The 20,186-nt window shown below is 33.5% G+C and overlaps 1 protein-coding gene across 3 annotated transcripts in view; it reads left to right on the forward strand.

Moving 5' to 3' along the window:
- The first annotated feature begins 1,069 nt into the window (after positions 1 to 1,069).
- Positions 1,070 to 20,186, forward strand: part of LOC127725916 (tetraspanin-18-like) — a 32,795-nt gene continuing 13,678 nt past the window's right edge. Inside the window, exons 1-5 of one of the 3 annotated variants that reach the window (XM_052233230.1) lie at positions 1,070 to 1,239; positions 13,420 to 13,547; positions 14,001 to 14,201; positions 14,608 to 14,682; positions 19,571 to 19,690. In XM_052233230.1, the coding sequence (XP_052089190.1) occupies positions 1,221 to 1,239; positions 13,420 to 13,547; positions 14,001 to 14,201; positions 14,608 to 14,682; positions 19,571 to 19,690 (543 nt within the window). In that variant the 5' untranslated portion in view covers positions 1,070 to 1,220. Of the gene's footprint in view, positions 1,240 to 5,883; positions 5,980 to 13,419; positions 13,548 to 14,000; positions 14,202 to 14,607; positions 14,683 to 19,570; positions 19,691 to 20,186 lie in introns of those variants that run through there. The other 2 variants (XM_052233233.1, XM_052233241.1) reach the window with 2 other exon arrangements.

Below are 20,186 nucleotides of genomic sequence, written 5' to 3' on the forward strand. Positions count from 1 at the left end.
ATATTAATTTTGACTAAATCTGCGCCTCGTATGATCGAAAGAAGAAAAGCATAGCAGGTGCTCATGTGATCGCAATTATCAGGTGTTATTGTGTTGCGGAGTTGCTGCCTGTTGACGTAAACCAAACATTTTCTATTTAATTAGTTTCGAATCTTCTTGTAATTATTATTGCTCCAAGCCTAGTTTGAAATAGATATCCTGTTTCAATGATACACATCGAATTCTTTTGAATATATAAAATTGAGAATGGAAATGGGGAATGTGTCAAAGAGACAACAACCCGACCATAGTAAACTACATGTACTTTATAAAATACTAGGGATATACTATACTGAGTTCGTTGTGAAAATGCTGAACAATTACGCCATGCATTTAATTGCATCTTAATAGTCAGTTCAACATACAGCTTGTTGTGATACATTTTGATAGTTTTTACCTAGAAGGCCAATCTTACGATTTAAGGGACAAAAATTAACCTTCAATTGTCAAAAAATTTAAACAGACAACATTATGTCAGTTTAAAAAGAAAATGGATTGGTTATAGAGATAAATTGATGTTTGTTTTTTCGACCGATTTGTCAATGTCAACGCAGTCTGTACGAATGCACATCTATTCTAAGAGTCTAATAAATTACATCATAATAATGCATCACCTTTAGAATTTCAATTTATTCAAAGTTAACAAAGTGCCAAAATTGTATGGAAAATCTAATAAAATCTGCTTTGCAACTGTTTCTTGACCTCAATGTGAAAACTACGGTGTTCCTTTTCCACAAGTTTATTTTTTGTTTTGCATGCTCTCTGAGACAGCTGTTTTACACAGATGTAATCTTTGATGCGTTCAACTGGATTTTAAATTGTTCAATATTCCCACTGACTTTAAACCAAGATTACCTATGTGCATATATTTTAAGACCAAAATATTTTTATGTACAAAATGTAAATGCGTATATTAATTTGCATCCATAGCATGATGTACATCAATTAAATAACATCCTTACTGTTAAATTTTTCGTATAGTGTGTAGTAAACTTGGTGTTATTACTTTAAAGTTGACGTTTAAATTGAATATTTGCCAACTGATATGAAGATTTATGGGTTTACGTAAATAGGCATCCTTTATGTTACAGTGGAATTTATCCGTTATTTCACTTCGTCTTAACACCAAAATGGACACGAATTTAAGGTTGTAATTTTGAGGTGGACCAGAGAGTCATGCCATGGCGTGTACTTGTCTCGGTATGTATAGATGTTTGTGCAATATAGAAATTGAAATTGACAAAAGAAAAGGGTGAGGATTTTATATATCAATTTATAATATGTCAGATATATCTATTTAATTTGACTAGGTTATTTTATTGCTTGTCTGATGTTTGAACCTTGAAATTGCAGAAATCCATTTCATTTCTAAATATAATTATGATAATCATATATTTCTCCTTTAGCTAAACAATCATCGTTAAAAAGTTACATAGTCGCAGGAGGATGAGTCTGTTACTCGTGCACAGTTTGTCTCCAATGAACTGTTTGTCAACGTTAAATCGAACTATTTTCACTCTAACTATGTGGAAGCGACCAAACGCGGATCCGGGATTTTGAAAAGGGGGACCTATGGCAAGCCGTTTTACTATTTATTCTAACTTCAAGTTATCTAATAAACTGTATAAGATATCTCATATAGTTTAAGGTGGAATAATATAAGATATCTTGTATATTAGGCCAGTGTTTGGAGTGATACTTATAAAAAGTCTATGCATTTAGTATATATGAAGCTCCATAAGGGGGACCCGGGCCCCATGGCCCCCATAAATCCGCCTCTGAGCGTGACGTTTTTCAGTCTCCCTTTGGAAAAGTCGCATCATCTTCAGACACTGTAAATTTCGTAACAGTTATTTCCTGCAATTTCTATGAAATTGACATGTTATTTCATGTTCCACCATATAGTGATGAACTTTCAGCAAATAATTTATAATTTTGGGACTTTTTTTTGTCGAATCTATCACATTAAACTTTAAATATAGAAAATCAAGGATACTCCAATATAAACTTCGTGACTTGAAATACATATGGATGTTGAAAAAAGAAAATGTATGCCGTTTTGAACATGATTAATTTTCTGTGCAGTGTTCTGTAAACTACAGTGCGTACTTTTCGTCTTTGTCTTTTTTTTCGTTTAATGCAATCGGTGATGGTGACTGTCAAGTGGCGTATCTTGACCCTTATTTCAAGATAGGCAAACAGTTTGAAGCTTCGGAGTCAACGCCTCAGTGCGAAATAAAAGACCGCGATGCTTTTTGGGAATTGGTGGTTTAAGGGAAACTTGCGTCGCAAAATAGTTTTCAGCATTTACATATGCTTACAGTCGATTTTAATACAAGTTTGATCGATTGATTGATTGTTGTAGGATAAACTTTCCATTCACTTTCACTGGACGAGAACAAATTACCACAATGGGTTAACTAGGATAAAGGGCAAGAATTAAAACCTTGCAATTGGTCACCTGCGACCTCTGAAAGGCAAATTTCATTTTCCCTTTATCTCCTTTGATTCATATGAAACAAACTTCATATTTCTTTCGATGATAATACATCCGGGGACTCCTTATTATTAATATTGAATATAAAGGGTAGAAAAGTCAAATGTTTGGATCCATCTTCACTCTTTTTTTGTATAAACGTATCTCTCTTGACCCTTCTTATTTTTTCCATTTATTTTTTTCTATGTAAAAAGTTTGGAGGGGCCTCACTGCCTTAATGGAAGCTACGCCACTGCCTGTATTTCGATTTTTGGTTAATGGTTGCCCACTCCTTTATGATAACTTCAGACTTTCATTTCAAAGAAAATTTTAAAATGTTTATTCATCATTGAGATATAAAAAAAAATAGTTTAACCCCGCCAGATGTCAAAGTGCCTGTCCCAAGACAGGACCATCATCAGTGAATGTCTTTGAGTTTTATACCCCATCGTTTTTGTCATTAAGAGAATTGGTTTTGAAGGCAGACTTTTTTGAAAGACTGAGTATTCACAATTTTTCTAGACCCTGGAGACTTAGAGCTTGACAAATTGTATATATCATATTGTTGACGACCGTATGTTAACCTCTAGTAAGATCCTTATATTAGGCGATAACAGACCAAAGAAAGAGAATTGGAAGTTCGATAAAAGGTAATAAAATAACAAAGGAATTACAAATAGAGAAAAAGCTGAGTGTTTAAACGACTGTTGCATGGTGAAGTATGTGATTTTCAAATGTATCCAGTATAACCTGACATGAATATGGTGTAAGCAGTGCAACTTCATACTTTATCAATCGGCCAATATTATCTCTCCCCTGTTCCTTTCCATCAACTGCATAATTAACTGAGATTCACGATCTTTTGGATGTCTCTACTGAACATCCATTTTTTCCATCTTCAATTGAGACCAAACAAAAGAGAATTAGATATTATCGACAATGTATAGTGGTTTATGTACCTAGGTAAAACATAGCATACAGTTATACAAAATCAAAGTAGATTTCTTAAAAGGAATGCATGATTTGTGTGCTGAAGTAAACCAAATCAATGTTATTGTGTAGTAATATATTTTAATATTGTTTTTATCGGTACTAACATTGAATTTGTTTTTAATCATTCAAAACGTAACCAAGTATTTATTGCTTTACAGTATGTTCTACAATCTGTCGATACTTATATTTTGCATTACACAAAGCCATGCTTTTTTCAGACTGTTCAACATCTTTACACTAAATTCTTTGGATGTGTACTGATTGAATTTTTTTCTTGAAAAACATGGTTTATTTATAAGTTGGAATTGTTTACTTAATGTTGTGTAAAAAGCTCGTATATGTAAGTATAATTCATTGAAACTTATCAGTGAGACCGTCAAATTTTGGGCTGCCATTTTTGTCTTTTAACTTTTGATGTTTTACGCTTATTTTTAGTATTCTGTCTAGTTGGTCTGTCTCTTTTTTATGTATGGGTCCCATATGACATTTTTAAGGTGGTCTAATGATTATCGATGTCAACTTTTTGATTGCAGTACTCTTTGATTGTTGTGCCAAGTTCGTGAGGTCTTCTTTGATTTTTAGTTCATTTGCTTTTGAATAGGTCAGAGACATATATATTCATTTAGTATATATGTCTCTGAATAGGTGTATCTTTTCATCGAGTTAGTCTTTTTGTAAAAAGCTTTTATATCTATATCTATGTTATTTTGCTGCATGGTTTGATATTCCTATCATGTTGATGGAAGACTTTACCGGTGAATGATTTGTTGTAAAAAAAATCACGGGTCCAATATGTTTATCTGTCCTGTAGGTTTTGTGTAATGCCCAAGCAAATCTAGATTTGTTTAGTGTTAGTGTTTACCCAATATGTTTGTGTTATGCCCAAATAAATCTATATTTGTTTAGTGTTAGTGTTTACCCAATCTGTTTGTGTTATGCCCAAATAAATCTATATTTGTTTAGTGTTAGTGTTTACCCGATCTATTTCACAGTTGTTTATTATATATCTAGCTGGTCTATTTGAAGCAATATTATAGTTCTTTATTGTATATGATAAAAGTGCCTCGCTCCTATTGTTCCTTTGCCATTTCTGTATGTTTCGTAGTTGCCTGGGAATATCTCGCTTGATTTAATTGCGTCCTTTGTTGTTTTATTTTCCTGGTTTTATCCCTTTAAGCCATGACTCTGTGGCAAGTACTATGTTTGGTTTTGTGTATTTCAATAGAAATTCAGATTTTTGTTTGTTATCTCTGATACTACTGCATGTGATGGTCATAAGTCTTAGGTTTCGTTTGTTCTCTGTATGGTAAATTAATGTATGCTAGAGTTTCAAGTCTCGTTGTTAGATCTTCTCCGTATTAGTTGTTCTGGTTTGTGTAACCATATGAATACGGTTAATATAAAGCATAAATTCATGTCACATGATGTGTAAATATCAGACGCTGTCCTCTATGCTTGCATGAATGTGCAGTCAAGAGTATCATTTTTGCCTGAAACAATTAAACTCACAAGAGAGCGTAACAATATCTAAGAACTAACGGTATCGCGTTTCAGTCTAATCGTAACTAATACTTGTGGCCTCGGTGGTCGAGTGGTTTAAGTAGTTCTACTACTGTATCACTAGCCTGTCAACTTTGAGGTTGTGTGCTCGACTCCAATCTTAATTGCCAAGGATTGTCAGTTTTCCTGTCGAAGGTTGGTGGTTTTCTCCTGGCATTTCGGCTTTCCTCCCCAATAAAAAAAAGCCACGGAATATAGCCAATAGACGGCAGTGCTGAAAGTGGCGTTGAACACCTGAACCAATCAATCAACCAGTCTGATTTTAACCTCCTATGTCTGGTGATGATCAGATTGTTTTTTTTTTATTCTACTATTGTGTGTTTTATTTTCCCGAGTTTTCAGTACAGTCTAGCATCATGAATTTGTGACTATCAGACGGATTGGCGCTTCTTTGCTTAACTTGATGTCTCACTTTGTGTCATATGAATAAAAATAATGTTACTGAAACCCAAATAATACGGTTCCGAAATCTGCGTTAGTGTAATCTGAGACTGCTAATACACATAGTCTCGGGTGTAATAGTCTCAGCCGAAACCGAAAAAAACTTTGAAAGCACAAACCAGAGACATATAATATATGCATTAAAACTATTAAATATACTGAAGAAATAAAAATAGAAACTCCCTCTCTTTCCCCACAAACAGCACAAACAAAAACACAAAAGTTGACGTATTTTATGATACTGCGAAGCACTCCGTACCTTTTTACAAAGGTTAAAATTGTTTATTCCTGTAACTACCTCGAAATTCTCACCGACAAAACAGAAAACCGTAAAATGACACATATCTTTCTCCCATATCCGATTTAATATTACTCTCGCATAATAGAAAATGGCGTCGTTGGATTCAACTCAAAAATTTGAAAAATAATTGCAATTTAGTATTTTGAAGGATTTAAACAGATAAAACAAGGTGAAACGACAGCCCACATTACACTTAAATATAACCTTAATGGATTGTCAAGTCAAATACAGACAAACAAATTGTCTATCTTTAAAACAAACGAAAACAAAAAAATGAGTCACCATATTTCATTTATTTATTTTAGTAATACTCTGGTTTCATAGTAGTACTGTACGAATCCTTGATTTCATGAAGGGAAATTTTTTTTATTCATAGTTTACTTGAAAGCATACATTAATAAGTGTTATGTGCAGTTTTGTTATGTTGTCACATTATAGTAAGTGTTATAATATGGATGGGTAGGTCACAGATTCCTTTCGCAGTTTCGGCTACTGTGTGACGGGCTGATCTGCGCACAAGTTAGTCGCACTTGCTGAGGAGTGCTGATTTAAACTCCTCGGTTGTAGTGACGCACACTAATGAGTCCTCCAGTTGGTTCCAATCTACTGCAGTATACACAAAAATAGAGTTTTTGAACTGGTCGGTCTTACTAGATGGAACTATGACTGCTTTTTCCTGTTACGGACTTGTTGGTCTATAATGTTCTAAGTAACAAAGTTATTATAGGTTGTTGCTCTGATTTGTCATTTTGGTCTATTGAATTTTATCAGGTTGTCAGGAGGGAGCGCTGGTAGTGGTATCATCCCCTCAACCACTTTGAAAAAGAAGATCAATCGTTGTTGACGTCTTGATTGTTGTGAAGGAAGCTTAAGTTCTGATAGCATTTTTGTCATACATCCTTCCTCTCTCGATTTGTAGTCTGGTGATAAATCTAGCACCTGTCTTTTGTATGGATTCCAATTTATCGATGTCTTTTTGCGTACATGTATATGGGTCCCAAATAATTGATCCATACTCCATAATTGATCTTACTAGTGTTATATATGCTGTTTTACGGCATTCCCTAGGGCAGTGTTGTAGTTGCCTCCTAAGGAAGCCTAGCGTGGAACTGGCTTTGTTACATGTATTTGTTATTTGTTCCTTCCATTTAAGGTCTTCCTGTATTTGTAGCCCAAGGTATGGGTTGGATGTCACTTGTTCAAGTGTATGGTTGTTAAGGTTGTAGAACCGCTGGCTTTTACTTTTTAGGCTTAGCATATAGCATTTTTTGGCGTTGAAGCACATAACCCATAGTTGGCCCATTTTTCCCGGGATATGAGGTCCTCTTGTAGTTTTTTGTGGTCATTTTGGTTTTTGATTTCCCTGTACAGCAAACAGTCGTCTGCAAATAGTCGGACTGACAAGTTTACTGCATCTGGTAGATGTTTTATGTGACACAAGAAGAGGATGGGTCCTTTGGGGACTCCGGATTCAGCTGAAGCATTACTCGAGTGTTCTCCTTCAAGTTGGACTCGCATTTTTCTTTCAGTTAGGTATGAAGTTAGCCATTTGTGGATATTTCCTCTAATTCCATATTGGTTTATTTTGTGCAAGAGTCAATCATGAGGTACAGTATCGAATGCTTTGGAATGTTATGTGCAGCTTTGTTATGTTGTCACATTATTCATTAATAAGTGATTGTAATATGTGTAGTAAATAACTATATATATACCAAATATAGATAAAGCTTTCATAGTTGAAACAAATATTTTGCATTATGTGAATGACAGGAGATATAAGGTTTTCATATCCAAAATATTTATAGACATGATAGAGTGCAAAATACAGATGTTTAGATAAAAAAACAAGCTCTTAAAATTGTACAGAGGAAAGAAAAAATGTAAATAAAATTAAACAGAAATGTATAAAGATCACAATGTGAATGTATGAAACAAATAGCTTGAAATCAGGGGGAAAATGATAAGAATCAAATTTAAAATGAGTTTTTAAAGTTGATCTAGTGCAAAGAACAAAGTAAATTTTTACAGGTTTCACTGCCACATAGGTAAAGGTGTATTCATATCATTCAGTTAAATATGCATGTTCATCAGTCTTATTACAATTTCAAAGAAATAGCAAGAAATATGGTATTGTCTATAGATGGAACAGTAGTATTTACTTTCTGGGTATTAGGTTGCATTTTTGTGTACCCTAATTAGGTAATTTTAATTTTTTATTCACTGCATGATAAAAGCCCTCATAGCCCTTGTGGCCTTAGGTTAACAAAGATAGCAGAAAAAGAAACAGTCATCATACTTATATTTAGTTGAAGCTTCTGTTATGATGATTTTCAGGAAAAATCTGTCCAGAGATATGTAATGTTGTATGATAGTCAAAACTTTGGGTTTTTGTCTCGCCTGTGACGAAAGTCGCAGTATGCGAGGCATAGGTATTACTGTGCAGCGGCTACGTAAACTATTTGTATAAAGCTCTATATTTCAGAAGGTAGAAGACCTGGATGCTTCATATCTTGTATGCAGATACCTTATGTTATGAAGATTCCGTCAACCATAAGTCCATTGTCCTTGACCTAATTTTCATGGTTCAGCGACTGCTTGAAAAAACATTTAAATTTTTTTGTCATGTGAATTTCTCACTTATTATGAGTAATAGGATAACTATATTTGGTATATGGGTTCCTTGAACATTTACATGTTCATCAGACAGGGTTCACCTGACCTCGACCTCATTTCATGGATCAGTGATCAAGGTTAAAGTTGTGTGATCATTTCTCAAATACTATAAGCAGTAGGTCAAGTATATTTATTGTATGGAATGATTGTAATGGGTACATGTCAGTCTGGCAGGTTTCATCTGACCTTGACCTCATTTTCATGGTTCATTGGTCAATGTTAAGTTTTTGTGTTTTTGACTGTTTTTCAAGTACTAAAAGCAATATGTCAACTATATTTGGTGTATGGAATGATTGTAAGGTGTACATAACTGTCTGGCAGGTTTCATCTGACCTTGACCTCATTTTTGGGTAGATATTGCATGAAATGCAATCAAAACCTTATGGTACTGACTTGATATCTAAATCTTCCAAGGTTTATCACTACTTTTGAGATACACAAAATATAGTGCATTGATCATAACATTCTATACATCCTATCCATGAACATTTCCAGAAATTTATCAATGAAATATATGCTCAGATATGCAAGTTATAAAATGATGTTATACTTGTCAAGAAAATTACATAACTTTTGCAAGGTGCAGGAATCTAATATCTGTTCTAAAAATATCAATGATGTCATTGTTAAAGTCATCTTTAAAAATTGGAGTTATCTTCCTTTGTCCAGAATTGTATTTCAATCAACTACAACCAATGCTTTTTACAATGCAATATTTAATTTTACTTCCCACTGATAAATTAAAGCAATCTTTACCCTTCAGTGCTTACAAGCACTTTGATTATGGTTCATTGGTCAATTTTAAGTTTTTGTGTTTTTGGTCTTATTTTTCAAGTACTATAAGCAATAGGTCAACTATATTTGGTGTATGGAATAATTGTAAGGTGCACATGTCTGTCTGGCAGGTATAATCTGACCTTGACCTCATTTTCATAGTTCATTGGTCAATGTTAAGTTTTTGGGTTTTGGTCTGTTTTTCAATTAGCATAGGCAATAGGTCAACTATATTTGGTGTATAAAAAAATTGTAAGTGTATATTTGTCTGTCTGACATGATTTATCTGACATTGACCTCATTGTCATAGACCTTTAAAATGTTGTTTCTGTAATGCTTTTAGTAAAACCTTTATCTTTAAGACTTTCAACATAAAATCAATGGTCAGTAATTATAAAGCAGGGGAGACATTTTAGCTTGTACACTCTTGTTCATATACCTGGTGCTACTTGTGCAGTAACATGTAACTCAAGTTTTCTGTCACCGATTCACACTCAATCTTTTAACAATAAAATAAGGTCTTTTTGATTTTGTTGACTCAGATTAATTTATCAGAGTTTTGAGTTATAACCATCAGATGATGTCCTTTCTAAAACTACTTACCCATATGAACCCTAACTTTGAAAAATGGTCCTGAGGTGCTCCCTTTTAAAATGCTAAAATCCCAGTACATGTCATCCAGAACAGCCTCCAGAGCACCTGATACTAAGACAGATTAATCTTCTTCAGGACTACTCTAAATTAAAATAAATTCACATACATTGTAGGTAGGAATAATCTTCCTTATTCAGAATCAAAGATGGCATCCAACAATGTACTAAAAAAGTCTGTTTTGGCATGTATTGAAATTTCTTTATCTTGTCTCCTGAATGTCTTAAATACCTTCTGACTAATATGATGCAGGTGTTACCTGTGAAAGAGAGCAAAGTCATAATTATTGTCATGATACTTTTAGGTAACGAATTACAAATTTGCAGGAAATATTTAGCTTTGCTACATAGCAGCCTCAGTGCAACTGTTGTAAAGAAAAAAAAAATATTTTGGATTAGTATATTGGGGATTGATTAATTTTTATTGGTACCAATTTTCATGGTTTGAGGAAAAGTTGTATTTTCGAAGAGATTTGATTTCATGGATTTGCCTAAGTTTGCATACAAGCCTCTATAGAAAATGTATACTTCGTTGAACATTTTAATTTGTGGTTTGCCTAATGACTATTGTGTTGAAATAAACGAATAAGTGACTTTTAATTTGCGTTGTGTTACTTTAAAATCAATCTGTATCTAAGGCGCCCATACAAAAGTACAAAGTAATGTCACAAACATAAGACGTAAAATAACATAACATTGTTAATTTGAACAATATTCTCAACAACCATATCTATGAAATCCACAAAAATTGGTACCCCATGAATAATATCCAACAGTATTGATTTTTACATTGATTTTCTAACTGTTATCGAGGATCTCATCCTCAAAGGCTCTTACTAGTCATGCTAGTAAATTAATCTTGACATTGATTTTTTATACGACCACAAAAAAATTGCGTTCGTATATTGCTATCATGTCGTTGTCGTCATCGTCCGAAGACATTTGGTTTCCGGACAATAACTTTAGTATAAGTGAATGGATCTCTTTAAAATTTAACCACAAGATTCAATAGCACAAAATGAAGGTTGGGATAGATTTTGGGGGTAATGGTCCCAACTGTTTAGGAATTAGGTGTCAAAAAGGGTCCAAGAAAGGCATTTTTGTAGTTTCCAGACAATAACTTGTGTATAAGTGTATGGATCTCTATAAAATTGTACCGCAAGGTTCCATACCACAAAGGGAAGGTTGGGATTGACTTTGGGGGTTATGGCCCAAACCATTCAGGAATTAGGGGCAAAAAAGGGGGGAAAAACAAGGTTTTTCTAGTTAATGGACAATTACTTAAGTATTAGTCTATGGATCTCTATGAAATTGAAACACAAGGTTCCATACCACAAAGGGAAGGTTGGGTTTGGCTTTGGGGGTTATGTCTCAAACCGTTCAGGAATAAGGGGCAAAAAAGGGGTGGTTGATGAGGAACAAGGTTTTTCTGGTTTCCGGACAAATACTTAAGTATTAGTCAATGGATCTCTATGAAATTGTACCAATAGGTACCATACCACACACAGAAGGTTGGGGTCGATTTTGTAGGTTGTGGCTCTAATTGTTAAGAAACTAGAGGCCAAAAGGGATCAAAAACAAGACTTTTCTAATACTGGCTAAGCTGGTTCTAACATAAATTATTTCTGATCTATATAAAGAAACAACAAATACTCATATGGCAGGAGATACACACCAAACAGGGTGTTTATATTATTATATTTAGTTTGTAAACAGATTTACTAAGTATGCCCAACAGCAAGAAATCTTCAATTGAAAATAAATACAAATCTTTTAACCAATTTCAATGAGGATTAATTTAAAGTCTTGAATTGTTTGAGGTTTTTACCATGTATTACTATATTGGATATATGGACATTTTTAAATAGGTCTACATTGAGGTCCAAAGGGTCCAAAATTAGACTTTGTTTGATTTCATCAAAAACTGAATTCTTGTGGTTCTATGATATGCCGAATCTAATTGTGCATTCAGATTTTGAATTTTGGGCCCTGTTTTCAAATTAGTCCATATTAAGGTCTAAAGGGTCCAAAATTAAACTTTGTTTGAATTCATGACTTTTTTTATATGCTGAATCTAACCGTGGAATTAGATTTTGGATATTGGACCATTAAGTAGATTAAATGTCCAATTTCAAAATTTAAAGTTATCTGACCACATTTATTCTGTGTCAGAAATCTATAATGTTTCAAATATTTAATCACTATCCAAATTCAGAGCTGTATCAAGCTTGAATATTGTGTACATACTTGCCCCAACTGTTCAGAGTTCGACCTCTGCGGTCATATCCAGCTGCTCCAGGCTGAGCGCATTTTTAACTGCTATTGAGGACTACATTTGTACATCCTCATATAAGCAGGGTTGGCAAAGTATTACCTGCCCAGGAAAAACCCATGTGGGAAAACCTGGGTTTTCCCGGGCTGGGCAATACTCCCTGAAACAGGTAATACTGGGCAATATGATTTTTTAAGCTTATTTCAAACCAAAATAGTAAAGTCTTGTTGTAGTTTCATAGTATTAAAGCTAAATTTATACATTTTATACAGATAACCATTGAGAGTCATTTCTAGAAGATTTAAAATTCAATATAATTCTCTTCTCTACTTATTCTATGTAGGCAGAATACAAGATACATTTAAGGATAACTTGTTAATTTCCAAGCATTGTTTCAATAATCCAAACTTTGAAAAAAAGGCATTTTATTGCAGTGTTTAAGTGAATTGTAAATTTAAAATGCTATGCAATCATATTGCTAAATAAACACCCTACATGGTCATGTCATTAACACTTATAGAAATGAAAAGGCTGATTATTGTTATATAAACATATCTGTGTTCTAATCTGAATAATAACTTATTAATTAGTGATGTACATATAAATAATTTAAAAGTATTTTTTCTTACTGGTAATTGTTAATTGTTAAAATTTGTTATATATATTTGGAAAAAATGAATTCTTTGGCTTTATGTTAACAGTTTGACCAATCCAGACAGAAGGGTGATTTAATAGATTTTGAGGAGAATTATTGAGAAAGGCTTTTTCCATTTATATTTGCCTAATGTGTCTTCATGTATACTTGTCTCATAGTTGCTAGAATAATACTTTCTCAAATGAATACACTTGTATTATAAGACTCAATCAAGTAAACTTATTCATCAATCAAAATGTGTTTATAAATATCTAAAATGTATTGCATTTGTGTTTGATCACTGAATCCTTTTTAAAATTCAGGCCAGTATTTTATATTACCCAGTATTGCCCAGTATTCATGGTATTAACCAGTAAAACCCGGGTTTTTCCAGTATTTCCCACTGGGCTGGGCAATACTCATATAACCCGGGTTTTTGCCAACCCTGCATATAAGCCAACACGGTTTTAAGTACAAAATGTTGGATCTTATTGAAAAATGAGTGATACTTACTACTTCAAGTTTCTAGTTTATACTTGGATTCTACCTGGCAAGTAAACTTTTTTAGAAATATGCATCTTTTGTATAAAATTATTTAATTTTCAGAAGAGATGGGGATGTTTTCCAGAAGCCACAAGGAGTTGGGGATAATGGAGGACGAAGAAGAAGGGGCATGTTCATGTTGTAAAGAGTTCCTTAGATTCATTGTTCTATTTCTTCAAGCAGTAGTTTTGGTAAATACTTATATATGTAAGATTGATAAGCACTTGACTATTTAACTGAGAAATCAACTGATTATTTATAGGACTGAAATCATTAAACATTATCTATGAACAATTGCAACGGGTTGGAAATTTTGCGAACCAAAATTCCAGTCATTTTGCAAAGCTTGACTTGCATCATCAATTTCATATGAGAGGCAAAAAAATGATGCAGTAAATGATTTTGCAGGTTTTCTTAAAGTTAATCTTTATCTTTAAGAGTATATTTGTGGTACAATAGCTTGCATTCTTACATCTGTGTTATATATTTTTAACTTGTTTAACTCCCTCTGAATATTGAAAAATGATTTATAATATATGTAGCATTTATACATTTGTACTGCTATAGATGCAATCAATTACAATTGCATTATTTCTATTTTATTTTCAATAAGTGATTTTATATCAAGACATGTTTTTTAACAGATTGGGGCAATATCATGTCTGGCTATTGGAATCTATACCCATGAAGTTGAGTATGGTAGTAGGCAATTGTCTTCTTTAATAGGAGTGTCTATGTATCGTGCTGATTCTGTGATGATGATTGGGGGAGGAGCAGCAATCATTGCCATAACTTTGTTAGGATTTATTGGAGCTTACAGACAACATAAATGTATGGTTGGGATGGTAAGTACAAGGCTCTACAATAACATAAATTCAACTAATTCTATAGGACAAGTACTTTTAAAGGACTTTTAAAATTGGGTGTCAAAGTTACCTTCACTTCTCAGGACATTAATATATACCTAGAAATTTGAATAGTAGCTTTTTCTCTGAGGTAAAAAAAAATAATAAAGACATATTTCATTAAAAAAAAAAGCTTGCCACTTGCTTCTTTCAAGGTAAAATTTAACTTATATACAAGTTTAAAATACAGATGACATTTCTAAATGCATTTTTGAAAGAAAGTGCAATAAAAATGAGGTCAGAAATAAAGTTTTACTTTGTAATACTTATATAATATATAACGTTAAGACAACACATTTTTATTCATGAAGATAGATTCATAAACATATTATAATTTTATTTTCAGTATCTCTGTATATTTGTCTTCTTGGCTCTAATGGTATTTGCTGCAGGTATACTTGGATATATATTTATTGCACAGGTAATTATGGAAGTTATGGTGACAATAGGGCATTTCCATTAGACAATAGCCTATATCAACCTTTGATCTGTAGAACTTGATCCATTAGGAGACTGCAAACTAATATGAAAACAAAATACAGTGTATAGTTAGATTATCTGGTTCCATCACATCAGTAATAATGAAATGTTGTGGTATCTGTTAGGTCTCAACATTTCCTTTGATTCACCATTGAAGATCAATCTCCCCTAGGAAGAGGTCAATATCAAGGAGGTACATTTTTGGGCTTATTTGGTTGGCCCTGTATATTCACCAAAAATGTTTAAAAGTCATTAAATTTTTATACGACCGCAAAAAGCGGTCGTATATTGGTATCACATCGTCATCGTCAGCGTCGTCCGAAGACATTTGGTTCCCGGACAATAACTTTAGTAAATGTGAATAGATATCTATGAAATTTAAACACAAGGTTTATAACCACAAATGGAAGGTTGGGATTGATCTTGGGGGTTATAGTCCAAACAGTTTAGGAATTTGGGGCCAAAAAGGGGCCCAAATAAGCATTTTTATACACCCGTCAATTTTTGACGGGACGTATTATGGTATACAAATGTCCTGTGTCCGTCCGTCTGTCTGTCTGGCATTTTTATACGCCTGTCAATTTTTGACGGGACGTATTATGGTATACAAATGTCCGGTGTCTGTCCGTCGTAAACATGTCACACCGTAACTTGAGAATGACTTATCCAAATTTCATGAAACTTAACATAGTTGTTTCTTATGATGGTCAAACGATCTGTATACTTTTTGGTGAAAATAAGATTAAAACTTTTTGAGTTACGGGACTTAGTAACTAAAACTGGTGTGTGTTTTTTTTCACATGTCGCGCCGTATCTCAAAAACAATTTATGATTATTGCTTAAAGCTTTACACACTTCTTAGTTATATTAACCTTAAGATCTGTATACTTTTTGGTTTTGATTCAAAATTTTATTTTTGAGATATTGATTTTTTTTTTTTAAAAGGGGGGTTTTCACATGTCGCGCCGTATCTCAAAAATGATTTATGATTATTGCTTAAAATTTTACATACTTCTTAGTTATATTAATCTAAAGATCTGTATAATTTTTGGTGATGATTCAAAATTTTTATTTTAGAGATATTGAGTTTTTTGTAAAAAAAAAAGGGGGTTTTCGCATGTCACGCAGTATGTCAGAAACTATTTATGCTTATTGCATAAAAATTCACACACAAGACAACGGGCGTATCATGCGCTCATGGCACAGCTGTTTATTCTAATTTCCAGACAATAACTTGTGGAACTGTGTATGGATCTCTCTGAAATTATACCACAAGTTTCCATACAACAAAGGGATGGTTAGGATTGGCTTTGGGGGGTTATGGCTCAAACCGTTTAGGAATTAGGGGCAAAAAAGGGGAAAAAACAAGGGTTTTCTGGTTAATGGACAATTAAAAAAAAGGACAATGTTATGTTTGGGTTACCTCCCTTACACTGCTTTTAAATTATGTATAAAGAAATGTTGTATTGTCTTGAGGTGATTAGCTGTCAATTTATTTTTAGAAGTTACTATTTAAAAATGCTGATTAAGGAATATTAATCTTAGCAATGATTATGTATGTCATTTTCTATTTTAAGACTTTTATGATGTATTTAAATGGGTAATTATGGTTGCAAACTCCATTGGAAATTTGAATTGTGATTATGACCATATCTTGAGAGAAAGTAATTTTTTTTTTGGGAAAAAGGGGGGAGGGGGGGTAAAAAAGAAATTGTGAGGGGGGGGGGGGGGGACAATTTTTTCTCATTTCAGATTTCAGAAATTAAAAAGAAAATTTCTTCAAATATTTTTTTTTTTGCAAAAAAAAGGGGGGAGGGGGCTAAAAAAAAAATTTTTTTTTTGGGGGGGGGGTCAATTCGCAACAGCATAGTGTATTGCACAAAAGCAAAAAATTGAATATGAATTCAAATCATATAACCAATTCTAAGTTCTTTGACTACAGTTATACTGTGTCAGAAACCTATTATGTGTCAAATATTTAATTACAATCCAAATTCAGACCTGTATCAAGCGTGAATATTGTGTCCATTTTTGCCCCAACTGTTCAGGGTTGGACCTGCGGTCGTATCCAGCTGAGCTTGCGAAGCAATTTATTTAAGCTTCAAAAGAAAGGCTTTCAGAAAATGTTGATATTTGCCAAGCCTTGATGACATAATTTTTCTGTGATGGTCATAAAAATGATGTCAGAAGGAGATTTTTCTCTGTTTTGGGCAAAAATAGGCTGATTTCAGAAACATTTTAGATTACTTAACATAGAGTACAAGCATTGTTACCAAACAGTTTTATTTTATATTCTAACCTTCAAAAATAAATCTGGATAGAACTTCACATATAATCCGGCTGGCCACGTTATTACCGGAGACCTCAACATTGTCAATAACACTTCCCTGCGAAATTTGTTATCCAAAGGTCCGAAATATCGTGAGCCTAAATCCATCAATTGGAAATACAACTTCAAAATACTGATGGATTCAGTCGAGGATTATGCCAGGCAATGGGCTAAACGCGAGAAAGAAGACGTAGATACTCTTTCCGAATGGATTAAGGCTGTGAGGTCGTTGATACAAATCCGAATTAAGAAACTAAATGGGCATATCAATACCCATGCTACATCAATTTTTAAAGACCCAAATGTTGCAAAATACTTGTCCTACCTCCATGACAAATTTGTTGTTGTCCCCGCAGATAAAGCCCCAAACAACATCGTTTTTGTGTGTAAATATCATTACATAAACTGCTTGATAAATGAATTAGGTATTGACAATTCACTTGAAAACTCAACATATACCCTCACGACACTTACCAAAGAGGAAATCCTGGATAATCATAGGTCTGTTCTATGTTCCTTTGGAATTTCAACCAAAGATGAAGAACTGGATCTTCCATCACTGTATTGGATACCTAAACTACATAAGTGTCCTTACAAACAACGGTATATTGCTGGGTCTTCAAAGTGCTCCACGAAACCTCTTTCTAAATTATTAACATCTATTTTATCAACAATCAAAGCCGGGCTCCAAAGTTATTGTGAAACTGCCTATTCTAGAGGTGGCGTGAATCAGATGTGGATACTAAAAAATTCCAAAGATCTTTTAGAGTACATACAATCTAAGACTCTCTCATCTTGCAATAGTATTAAAACATTTGACTTTTCTACACTTTACACAAGTATTCCCCATTCCAAACTTAAAGACAAATTGAAAGAGTTGGTATTACTTTGTTTCATTAAAAAGAATGGCGAACGTAGATACAAGTATCTTGTCTTGGGGAGGGATAAATCCTACTTTGTAAAGAATCACTCTGATTCAAACAAAAAATTCTCCAAAACTGACATTATCAAGATGCTTGATTTCTTGATTGACAACATATTTGTTACGTTTGGAGGACGTGTTTTTCAACAGACTGTCGGAATTCCAATGGGAACCAATTGTGCCCCTCTTCTTGCCGACTTGTTTCTTTATTATTATGAGGCTGACTTCATACAGGAACTTCTTAGGAAGAAAGATAAGAAGTTAGCAACATCCTTTAACTCTACTTTCCGCTATATAGATGATGTTCTCTCACTAAATAATACAAAATTTGGTGACTATGTTGAACGAATCTATCCAATCGAACTAGAGATAAAGGATACTACAGATACAGTTAAGTCTGCCTCATATCTTGACTTACATCTAGAAATTGACAATGAGGGTCGGTTGAAAACAAAACTTTACGACAAAAGAGATGATTTCAGCTTCCCAATTGTGAACTTTCCATTTCTATGTAGCAACATTCAAGCAGCGCCTGCTTACGGAGTATATATCTCCCAATTGATACGATATTCCCGGGCTTGTGTTTCCTATCATGATTTCCTTGATAGAGGATTGCTGCTCACAAGGAAGCTATTAAGCCAAGAGTTCCAAATGGTGAAGTTGAAGTCATCCCTTCGTAAATTTTACGGGCGCCATCACGAGTTGGTTGACGGTTATGGAATAACTGTTTCACAGATGATATCGGATATGTTCCTTATGTCGTAACTACAATACCCTTCCCTTTTCACGAATGTGACTTACCGAATTGGACTATTTACCAAATTTGTAATAACATAAGTAACACGACGGGTGCCACATGTGGAGCAAGATCTGCTTACCCTTCCGGAGCACCTGAGATCACCCCCAGTTTTTGGTGGGGTTCGTGTTGCTTAGTCTTTAGTTTTCTATGTTGTGTCATCTGTACTATTATTTGTCTGTTTGTCTTTTTATTTTTGGCCATGGCGTTGTCAGTTTGTTTTCGATCTATGAGTTTGACTGTCCCTCTGGTATCTTTCGTCCCTCTTTCATTAAATCCAATCAATATTGAAAGCTTTCCTATGAAAAACTTCATTTTTTTTAGCTAGAGTATTTTCCCTAACAGACTTACACAGGGAAGCATGTGTTCTTGAAAACCTTCTTTATCTGTTTTGTTATGAAAGTAAAGCAAAAATTCAATCTGCTGAAGTTCCACACGTCAAAGGATGTGCTGTCAGTAAATGGAACACATAAATTTGTAAGCATGTCATTCATTTTGATGTGTATTAACCCAACTCCTTGTCATTGATTTTCATGTGTATTGACCCAATTTCCTTGCCATTGATTTTTCAGTCATTACTTTGATTTGCTTTAATGCCACTTGTAATATAAATTACAAATGTGAAAGGTGTAAGTATTGATAAATATTTCCGACTGACTGAATTTTGAAAATTGAGAACTATTATCATTTCATGAGTAGAAAAAGAATAGTTTGGAAACAGCATCATTTCAATATGATCATATTATTCTTTGACAAATTATGATATTTTTTCTTATTTTCAGTTAGAAGACAATGTTAGAAAATCAATGGAAGAAAGTTTAAAGAAACATTATGGAGTGGTAGTAGATAAGAAAAGAAAGAACGAAGATATAACAAAATCCTGGGACTCAATCCAACAAAGTGTATGTAGAAAACTGTAATATATAATATTTAGTTTGATTTTAGTCATGAACAACAGAATTTGGAAAGCAAAAATACATATTATTCTTTACAGAATTACTGTCTGGGGACATTAATAATTTTCAATAATATAATGTTCTAGGAGTTCAAAAAGATTAAAATATTGATTCAACTTCTTAAAGTTGTGTTAAATTACCAGAAATTTGATATTTGTATTGTATGTTCACATGTGTTAAATAAGTTATTGTCCTCTGCGAAACGCGTTGCGGGGGACATGGAAATACGGGGCATCTCTCCGTCTGTCCGGTGTTATTAGCGCTCTCAGGTGAACAGTTCTTGCCAGATTTTTATGAAACTTGTATCATAGGTTTATATCAGCAATGTCTTGGACGAGTTCGAAAATCAGTACGGATCAATTATTTTTTAAAAGAGTTATGCCCCTTGGAAACATTAATTATTTAGAAAATTGCATTGTTAGAGCTCTCATGTGTACAATTT

Source organism: Mytilus californianus, unplaced genomic scaffold (assembly GCF_021869535.1).
Source record: "Mytilus californianus isolate M0D057914Y unplaced genomic scaffold, xbMytCali1.0.p SCAF_1, whole genome shotgun sequence".
Classification (NCBI taxonomy): Eukaryota; Metazoa; Mollusca; class Bivalvia; order Mytilida; family Mytilidae; genus Mytilus; species Mytilus californianus.